The sequence below is a fragment of the Pygoscelis adeliae genome, unplaced genomic scaffold (assembly GCF_000699105.1).
Source record: "Pygoscelis adeliae isolate BGI_AS28 unplaced genomic scaffold, ASM69910v1 Scaffold168, whole genome shotgun sequence".
Lineage (NCBI taxonomy): Eukaryota > Metazoa > Chordata > Aves > Sphenisciformes > Spheniscidae > Pygoscelis > Pygoscelis adeliae.
This window is the reverse complement of record NW_008825566.1, coordinates 20202-31190: the sequence shown is the minus strand read 5'-3', so window position 1 is coordinate 31190 and position 10989 is coordinate 20202. Positions and strand designations below refer to the sequence as shown.

Below are 10989 nucleotides of genomic sequence, written 5' to 3'. Positions count from 1 at the left end.
GCATGCAATTTCTTCTTTTAACCAGTCACCTAAACATCCCAAAAAATCTATTAAGGTAATTTCCAAAGTCCATATAACTTCAGACCAGGCATTTTTCCTCTCAGGAGAACACAGTGAGGGTGGTAGACAGCTTCTTTACTATTCTTTCTTTGGAAAGCAAAAGAAGGGAAAATCTTTTTACAAAGAGGGAAAGGGGGATAAAAAAAAGGAATCAAACAAAGGCTACACACAACTAGTAGACAAGAGGTAGGAGAAGGTGGTGTAGTACTGCATGCGTGGCTCCTAAGGCATGTAGAAGCAAGCCACAAGCACTGTGTGCCAAGCCTTAGAAATACAGAAAGCACACACCTACACCTCAGCATGACAGTCAAGATTTAACACACACTCATTCATGGGAGAGGAGAATACAAGACCCATACCCAGTGTTTAAGAACAAGTTGATTCTGATCAGCAGTTTCATTAGGTTCGCATGCGTCCTGGTAGTAGAAGTTTGACCCATAACAAACCTTTGAAGCTACTTAGCAAAATGTTTCCATGGTATCTCATAACAGACTCTAAAAATCAAGTCTTTGTGTCTGCCCTATTTAAGCCATGAATTATTAGTTTGAATCCATTCATTTTTTCTTCTCCACATTGTATGAAAATTTTGGGCTGTAAGGTGATGGGTTTTTTGTTTGTTTTCTAGTGGGAGTGGGGTAGTGCAGAAGGCTGGGGTTTGGAGTTCCTCTTACTTCTCTCTCAGATGTATACTTGAGAAACATCGTCACAATCTACTCTCTTCTTGTAGAATATATAACACACCTAACATGCTATGATCATTACATGCATTAACAAATAATTAGGTGGCTTTTTACACATTCCTTTTTGAATAAGAGTTTACATTTAATATTGAACTCTACATCTCTAGACCTGTTCCTGTCAGTATGCTGAAAACCCAAGATTCAAGCTTCAGAAGATGAACTAATTGGATTTTTAAAAAAGCTGAATAAATGGCAAGCTATTCCATTTAATGCTAAAAGCATATTATTTTTGATAAGTTTCATAGCAATGTTAATTCTTAAGTTGCATAAATTAAAAACTACTTTCAATCAGTCTCTCAGGCAGTCATTAATGGACAATTATGTTAGTAAAATACATTTCTGAGGTAGACCTAGACCTTAATACCTGTTCTGTTCCCCGCCTACTGTAAAATCTTATATTCATAATCTTTAATAATCCTCTTCTCTGTGCCTGTAAGAACAGAAACATATCACACAATGAAAGAAATCTCACACATTGTTTTATGCACCAAAAACTAAGTCATATCTAAAGTACTAAAACAACTCTGCAGGATTCTTTAAATTTCCCTAAGACTGCCTATTTTAAAATAATGCAAGGATAATAAAACACAACACACTTCATTAGGTATGTATCATGCCACAGAAAAGCACTACCCATTTGCAATGAAATTACAACTCATTTTTAATACTAAGATTTTAATACCTATAGAAGAGTAAATACTGGAATTTATCCTAGTATACTATAAATTGGTTTCAGTTTATCCACACTGTAGTTGTTACCAAACCAAACATTTACTTCTACTAGAAGCAAAAGAAATCAAGAGTCAGACTTAAACTGAAACATTTATTTCAGGTGTGCTGCCCTTTGTTATGAAGTAATAAAAAGACAAAAATAACTGAAATTTTTCCAAAGACAGGTAACATATCACAGTACACAACTAAGGAGTTTGTGTATTTCCACACTACATTTTTGTTGTTGTTTCTCATTGTTTTGGGGTTTGCTGTTGTTTTGTTTTTTTTTTTAAACACAAGTGATAATCAAGAACTTAAAAGTTCAAATCATACTACAGAAAAAGCAAAAATAGACAGATGCTGGGGGAGAAAGAGATAACTTACTAGAAGCTCACATCATAGCTTACAAAATAGCAAAACACTGCATTAAATTCTTCTTTCAAAAAGAGATTCATATTGAACTTCCAGTTACATAATTCTGCCAGTTACAATATTCATCCAATAAAATGAGGAAACATACTTACTATTCTAATGTCATCTTCATAACTAGTGACCTGTTTATAATGAGGAGAGCCTGACAGAACTCTCCAAGCAGATATCCCACAACCATTTGCTTTAGATACTCCATCTTCATCTGTTTCACAGCCTCCTACAAGTAGAAGTCTGTAAAATATATAGAGGCATATTATGGTTTCATACACTGCCACATAATTTTTTTTTTAATTGTCTTAAGTCAGAACAATAGCAGTTTGCTTGCAGTAACAAAAAGATTAAGTATATTAAGATTCCTAACAGCCCCAATAAGCTTTAAACTTCAGAGTGTTTATTCACAGACAAAAAGACTTAAACATTACTTGACTAACACTTGTTATTTGTGGCATTTATCCCTATCCATTCTCATCTCTAGCCTTCCAAATAAGGCATAATTCCCAACATTTAAAAGAAAATAGGTCTGGCTACAATTTGAGTTTCTCCCGTACCCTCAGAGAATGATAACAATTTCATAAGCTTAAGCTTATGAAAAGTTCTGGTCATTCTGTTGAAGTATTAGGTTTCTGTCTATTCAGATGTGGTACAAAAAAAGCTACTTTACTTTTATTGAGAAACCAAATGCATCAAGGTTTTTCAATTTTGTTTTCTAAAGCCACTCTACCAATTATAAATGTGTATGCAATAATTTCATTACACACAGTAGATGACATTTTAAGAACTTTGAGTTCTTGAATTTTTACAGTTATTGCAGATTACCACTAAAATGTATCGAAGTATTTTCCCTTGAAATCTTTTCACCTTATTAACAAGCAGTTTTATATTTAACTGATGATTACTGTGGCGAAAACTTTGAGAACAGATGTCTAAACTTGTTTGGAAGCATCATTTTAGTGAACAACCCATCAAAAAGTAAGGTATCTGCAAAAAAAGGCACAGACTGGAAAAGCCAGATTCAGCCCTGAGAACACTCCTTTATCAATTTTCAAAGTCTGCATTACTCTTGAAATTCTCTACCACCTAGTGGCTGGCACTCATATAGCTCTCAGCTGTGATTTGAGTGTATTTCAAAACATTTTGTGCAAGAGTCAACTGAATGAAAAAAGAGGCGGGGAAGGAGGAGGAGGGGAGGAGAGAAAAAAAAAAAATTTCCTTCCACATTTAGTCCTCTGCAAGAGGTCAGTAAAACTTATTTAACATTCCCAGGTCTCATGCTATTCACAAACATACAGCAAGACGACTTCTACCATGGATGCTTACAGCCTGTTAAGGTTCTTAAGAGTTTTAGTTATTTTGTGGTGTAAAGAGTTGCCTGAAACAGCAAAACAGAAATCACTTTCACCATTTTCCACAAAAACAGCAATAGGAGACACTCAGTCTACCGTAATAATTAACAAGAAAATCGGTAATTTTGCATTGTTCTTATGATCAGAAAGTAAAGCACAGCACAGCTAAGAGGAATTACTTCTCCCTTAAGGAGGTACTGTTCAACTTTAGAATATGTAAAGTTTCTGACTGAGCATCCATGACGCAATGGTTTCTTGCTGTAGTATGCCAAGAAGAAACCATGTTATCATTTAAGGAACAAACAGATTCCTATCAGAGTCGAGGAAATCTAGCATGAGTAGGGCAGATCGTAATTCAGGCTCCTTAAAACTGTTAACCTGAATAGCATGTGGAAGCAAACATACTTCTTGAGTAATTAGCATACATTTTTTGTAGCAATAACATCAAAAAAAAGCAGACATAAAATTCACCTATTATAGCTTTCCTGTAGATACTTAGCAAAGCAATTGGGTTATCAAGATGACAACAATTAGCAAAGCATGATATTAGACAATCGGTGAGAGAACTCCAACACAGACAGAGCCGCAAGGGGACTGTACTTCAGCATTATGTCGATCGCAGAAGAAACATCACCATAAATATTACTTGTTAAACAGAGAATAGGACTGTTGCTCAGTGAGCACAGCAATCCCAGTATTAAAATACCAAAGAACTCCTACAGTGCATACCTCTTTTCTGAACAAGCTAGTAATATAAGACTGCATTAAGCCTTTTATGTGACAAACTTTACATCTTAAATGAACCCAAGTTGCTTTACATGTTAACAGTTTCCAATCAACACCACCTGTTTGGTTTTGATACTGGTCGTTCATTCTCGTTAATTGGTTGGACAGCTCTCAAGTAAATATTTGGACAGGAACTCAAAGGAACTTACCAAGACACCACTTTAACCCAAAATACTAGTAAGAGTACTTTGTTCTGCAAGTCATACTAAGCACGAGCTTGATCTAAGGATATCTCTGGTACCAGGACTCTCAAAGACTATAGGGGTTGGTTAAAAATAACAGTAATGGAAAGGCAGACACTGAAAACCAGAATATCATACTCAAGCAACTGAGGAAACCAGAAGCAATGAGCAGGACAACGTAGCAAGATTAATTTCATTCAACTTTGGGACATCAACAAATACTAGAAACTACTTGAACAGTTTGTTATTCTTTTATGAAGAAAGTGACTTAAACTGAGGAAGGCTTGGAGAGAAGAACATCAATCCTTCAGGAACACGGAAAACAATAACACATGAGATACAGCCACCAATAAACACAGTTCTCAGAACAACACAAAACATTTTAATACCAAATTTTATGCTGATTACTGGGGAAAAGTGCACTTGGGAAGAGAAAAATTTCACAGATTAAATGTCATACACTTAATAATCCATTTGTTTGTTTCCCTTCTGCATATTTTTTATTTTTCTTCTCCCTGATGTTTCCGTTCTGCAACTTTCCTCTGCCTACGATTGTTCTATTGGAGAAGCTTGACACACTGCCACTTATCAAAGAACCTAAGAGCTGCCCCCAGCTCATACCAAAGCCATCTTTTAGACATGCTACATAGTTCCTCTGAGGAACTTCACTTAAAAACAAGGAAGTAGCAAGTTTTCAAATATCTTGTAGCAAATACCTCTACCAAACAAATGAACTTTCAGCAGAGACATAGCACACCACATGAAATTCCTTCTAACAGCTCTAATAGGTTTTAGAGCAAAATACTTATCTACCCTGTTGTACGTGATGCAGTTTATGCCCATTTTAGATAGTCAAGAACAAACATGTTAGGGTACTCGCATCTGAGCACGCAGTCTAATATCAGTGAACAGGAAACCACATCTTAAAACTTTGAAAAATGTTGGCAAGGTCAATCATTACACATGAAGTGATGAATTTCCTAACTTTTTTTTAGCACAGAAGGCAAGTTTCACATGTGTGTCTTTCACAGCCTGACCATGAGGAAAGCTTTAGAAAAAAAAATTAAAATTAAAAATCAATAAACAAGAACTTCATGAAATCGCTACAACACAGTTGTCAATTCCTAATAACCAAGAGACAGAAGGCATAATCGCCTGGAAGATCAATTTATCTATTGTCTTGTCCGTCCTTAGGCACCTAAATTCTTCCATAAGCTCCAGCTTCCATTGCAAAATGCCACTGAATTAAAAATTACAGCACAGCAGCAGTGCCTAGAACTCAATTACAATTGACCACACTGTGCCAGAGATGACAAAGAGACAAATAGTAGCACAAAGACCAAGAGAAGAATTGTCAACAACAGTGACAGCAGTAGCTCCGAAACTGCCTGAACGAGCTCTCAAGAACTCCATCAAGATAAATCTTTTCAAAGAAATTTTGGACAAACTGTGACATACAGTGGAACATATTTATAAGTCAGAAGTATCTTTTAGGATAAATGAAACTCAATGACAGTTAAATGAAGATGTCATATCAGTTTAGACACACACACAACCTCAAGACAAAAAGCCTTCTCCCAAGACTGCAGAGAAATTCATCATGGCAGCATGTACTTAAAATTTTAAAAAGCTTTTCAGAGAGCAAAATGCAACAGCAGGGACAGAAACTATTAAGATGAATAACACAACTGGCATCAAAAGAAAATGAAAGGTACACCTGAGAGCCTCTGCAAAGATCTGGCCTTGTTTACCAATTATTTTTTCAGGACTTGACAGGAGATGACTCCAAAATAACAAAGTGACAGACAGACTGGGAACAGCAACAGGAGAGGGTTTTTTCCTGTTTACTATGATTATTTTTTTTTTAAGTTAGCCTCAGTCTGAAGAAGATACCATGCCAACAACTTTTTTTGTCCCAGTAATGTGAAAAACTACTTTTCCTGGCTAAACACTTGGGTTCTTAAATCATACCGTATCAGCTGTAGTTTTATGCCACTCCAGATGGGTCACAAAGCAACATGAACTTAACATATGACACTTAATGGTAACTCCCTAGAAGGGAAAGTTTTGTCTATTACGCTGTTATGGACACCAAGATCAACGCAACATCCTTTAGTACTTAAGATGTTAAAATCTTAAATAATTTTTATTCTTGCATGTGTTTTCTACACAGAGCACAGCTAGGATGCAGCAGTTCGTGCAGCAGTTTCTGGGCTCCATTTCTAGATACTCTTAACCTTCTATATGCTTCTGGGATCATCAGAGGAGCCCTGGGAAGCCTTAGAGGAATTTCATGATGCCTGCCATTGCCAGGAAGAGCTAGCTAGCAAGCTCTAGAAGCTTTTAACAAGGTCTGCCAGCTATTCCTGATCAAAGGGTGCTCTGAGCTTTTGTTCCAGCTAACTCCTGATTACTAAGAGTCAGGAACCCTTTCAACAAGTCCTAGAAAAAGATCTATGTAAGTGCCAGGCCTAGAGCACAGCCAACAGATGCAGCATTTTGTGCAGCAGTTTGCAGAAAACAACAGCCGGAAACTCTCTCTGTACATGTTCTCAGCAACTGCAGTCAGGCACCACCAGGCTCCATCCCCAGCACTCACTGGAGCAGCTACTCCAGAACGTCAGAGGCCTTGACTCAGACCACGCTCCTAAGGGAGGATAGAGATGTGCAGGTCTTGGACTGCAGGGACACGGCTCCAAGCAACCTGCTCTAGTTGACCCTGCTGTGAAGGGGAATGGATTAGACGATCTCCAGAGGTTACTCCAGTCTCAAAAAAGTAGCTGTCCCTGTAGTACCTCAACTGTACTCTATTTCAAAGGTTTCTACACAGTTGGGCTGAAGATAACTAGTATAGTAACAGTCTCAAGAACAGCAAGTTCAAATGAGGCATCCAAGAAAAACTTGAGACTTCCATGCAATTCTTCTCATCAACTTTGGTACAACAAGCAAATTTCAACTGAACCTAAAACCCTTCATCTCCTACAGCCATCCTACATTTTAGGCTCTAATATCAAACATTTTCTGTAGCAATTGCAGATAACCCTGAAGTAAGACATTCAACTCCAGACTATGGCATTCAAAATAAGCAAGGTGTTGAACCTTCCATTAGAGCCTACAGAGACCTCACACTGAAGCAGACGTTTAAGTTTTGTCAGCTAAAGTGCACCATAAATTCCCTCACAGATGAAGGCTGGATCACATGAGAACACCAACATTAGGCATCTAAATTAAGGTGTGTAACACTTTTCAACAGCAGTGAAACTCATTATTAGACTTTTTCCCAAAGCTGTTGTTTCAAGTTTTCCTACAGATAGAGATACATTCCCTAATGAAATATTCTCTTTACAATTGTCATATATCTAGTTGAAAAAATTAAACGTATTACGTTCTTAAGCACTATTTAATTGCACTGTAATAAGTAATGAGCAAATACATAGCAATATAGAGTGCAATAAAGTCAAGGCTTACAAGCAGTGGAAATAGACCAATACAACTTCACCATCTGAAACTAAATGAAGTGCAAGAAAGCACAAAGTGACAAAGTTGAACTTATGTTAAGTGATCAAAGTTCACATTATTAAAAAACGAAAACTTTGAAGTGTTCATATGTATCTACAATTTTTTTTAATGCACAATTTAAGAAAACTGTCTCCCTTCAACTCCTTCTGGGTGTTTTTTGGATAACAAGACAATTTCACCAAGAGACTTCTCATGAATTTAGTTCTCTAATGTCAAATTTAGAAGTTTTCTACCACAGAGTAAATTCAAAACAGAAAAGACTTGCCTACATGAAGGGCAAAACATTGGTTCTTTCTGCTTTTCATCTATTCCATCTAATCGTGCATTCTTTTAAGTATCAATTTTTCAACTTCACTAAGCAAGTCAACTGACTGCACATAGCAGGAGATACTACGATCACAGGGGAGTCCACCTGAATATTCTTCTTTTCATGGAAGGAGTCATAATATTTCATGGTAAAAACAAGTAAACTCCTGAATGTGTATGCCACACACAATACACAACCTTATTACTTCAGCAGCAGATATAACCACATCTTTTCACGTAAGGAAAGAGCATTTCTCTCCTAGAAAATATGTAATACAGACAACAACAAAAATTATGCCAGCCATAAGCTTCCATAAAAAATACCTTTAATTACTAATATTCTGAATAAACTGTTCTAAGCACAAAACCAGCATTGTCTCCTGATATTAGTGTGAAGTAAAAGAGCAAGTTTTAAAAAAGTTAACCTAAGATCTTTAAGAATAGTAGGAAAATCAAAGCTATAACTTCTCTTGGAGGTGGGAGGAAAGAAGGAAAACAAAACTTGAAATTTTTGCCTTTTTTTTTCTCCCCTCCTCTTTTAAACCTCTATGGCAATAAGTTGTCATTAGCACACACAACGCAACATCCATACTATTTGATTGACAACTACACCAGCTGATTTTCTACCTATTTTCTTGTTAATGGGTTCATCCATTATAAGAGTTTAACAGTTCTGACATCATTTGCTCAGAAATGCACCAAAAATGAAAAGAAAGCACATCCATCTATTGTAATTGTCAGAATAATTATTTGACCATACTTTGGATATTAAACAATATTCTTTGCAACACTCACTGTTATAATCAATCTACTTCCTAATATTAGAAGCAGAAAAGACAACTTTGGAAACAAGTGTCAAGAACCATTAACCATGGTCTGATCAAAGGAAAGAATGAGTAGCTTCTGTTGTCTGGTCTGACAGCGCTACCAAAGCCCCATAACCCACATCTATTACCTCAAAACTGTAGATTTAGTATACTGAGTATTAATTATATGGAATTACTAGATATGAACTAGGTAGAAAGAAGAAACCATACTCAAAATTAATCTCTCAAAATAATATGCTAGAAGAACATTACTTCTCCTTAATAACCATTTTTTTCCTAAAATAGATAGGACAGCTCACTTAACATCGAAGAAGGAGAACAAGTTTTTAAACAGTGAGTTTCTTCTGATATTCTATAGCCAAGCCTAATTTTCATTTAGAACAATGCAGTGATGTACCATATTACGCTGACAAATTCAATCCTAGTAGATGTAACTGAAGAAAAATATCTAGAAGGAAGTTCAGTTCCTACAACTGAAGAGAAATAGAAAAATAAGTTGCTGAGTTTACCTTGCTACATAACAAGTAGATATTAAAAAAGTACACACATTTTTAACCTAAGTAATTGGCTAAACAGGACCTATTCCAAGTACATCTGGTTCAAGAGCAGCCAGTCAATTAGTCGATCTTTCAAGTCTGGTATCCGTACCCAACACGTTACTAATAGAGAAAACGCATCATGAGACAACTCCAAATACTAAAGTCTGGCAGTTCCAGTCAGAACACTAGGGAAAATGGGCTGGCCAATGAGTCCAGCAACCAAATCCAGTGTCGTGGTTTAACCCCACTCTGCAACTAAGCACCACACAGCTGCTTGCTCACCCTCCCCTGCCCCCCCTCAGTGGGATGGGGGAGAGAATCAGAATACCAAAAGTGAGAAAACTCGTGGTTTGTGATAAAAAGAGTTTAATAATTGAAATAATAATAAATTGTAATGGAAAGTAAAACAGCAAAAGAACAAGAGAGAGAAAAACAAAAAAACAGGGAAAAAAAAAAAAAAAAAGAAAAAATGATGCAACCACTCACCATCTGCCGACCAATGCCCAGTCAGTCCCTGAGCAGCAATCCCTGTCCCCAGCCAACTCTCCACAACTTATATAATGACCATGATGTCATAAGGTATGGAATACGCCTTTGGCCAGTTTCGGTCAGCTGTCCTGGCTATACTCCCTCCCAGCTTCTTGTGCACCTCCTAGCTGGCAGAGCATGGCAAGCTGAAAAGTCCTTGACTTAGTATAAACACTGCTTAGCAACAACTAAAACATCAGTGTGTTATCAGATTATTCTCATACTAAATCCAAAACACAGCACTAGCAGCTACTAGAAAATTAACTCTATCCCAGCTGAAACCAGGACAATATCCACCCCTTATTCTATACCATCTACGTCATGCACAGGTCCCACACTTTCCAATACATCCCAATTAATCACCACCACTTTTCCTGTCTTTTAATATATACACACAGATATCATTCCCTTAGTTTATGGGCCATCCCTCTAAAATGCTCGTTGAGTTCCTTTAGTCCATGACTTTGGCCACCATCTGTCATAATAATCTTTCAGGGCAGGAAAGATGGTGTGTGGTGATGGATTGTTGCATGCTGAAGCCAGTTCTGGTTCCATCATCACTGCGCTTTGCTCGGTTTCGTCAAGTTCATTCTTCATTAATCTGGGTGATTCTTACTGTAATATCATTCGTATGGCATATAATATTATGTAGCAATTAACATCATGTAGTTCAAATCATTGGCTATTCTCACCTAAAATCAAATCCCCTTGAGGTACATATCAGACTTCCTCATCCTCCCACATCACCCACCAAGTGCACCCAGGTCCTTGAGCAAAAACAATCCCACAAATGGGTTTGCCTTTGCCCAAGGCAGGAATAACCCAGACCGTCTTCCCCACCACATGTTTTACGTGCACTGCAGGGACTTTATCCCCTTCTACAGTACGTAAAAGTTCTGACTGGGCAGGGCCAGCTCCATTGGCAGATCCCCGAGTGTTGACTAACCAGGTGGCCTTTGCTAAATGTGTATCCCAATGTTTGAACGTCCCACCACCCATTGCTCACAGTGTAGTCT

The 10989-nt window shown here is 37.2% G+C and overlaps 1 protein-coding gene across 1 annotated transcript in view; it reads right to left on the bottom strand.

Annotated features, from left to right (window-relative positions):
* Positions 1–10989, bottom strand: part of NBAS (neuroblastoma amplified sequence) — a 209704-nt gene that overhangs the window by 184545 nt on the left and 14170 nt on the right. Inside the window, exons 9-10 of the mRNA XM_009332472.1 lie at positions 2036–2174; positions 1165–1230 (exon numbers count right to left, since the gene is read on the bottom strand). Coding sequence (XP_009330747.1) covers positions 1165–1230; positions 2036–2174 — 205 coding nt within the window. The remainder of the gene's footprint in view (positions 1–1164; positions 1231–2035; positions 2175–10989) is intronic.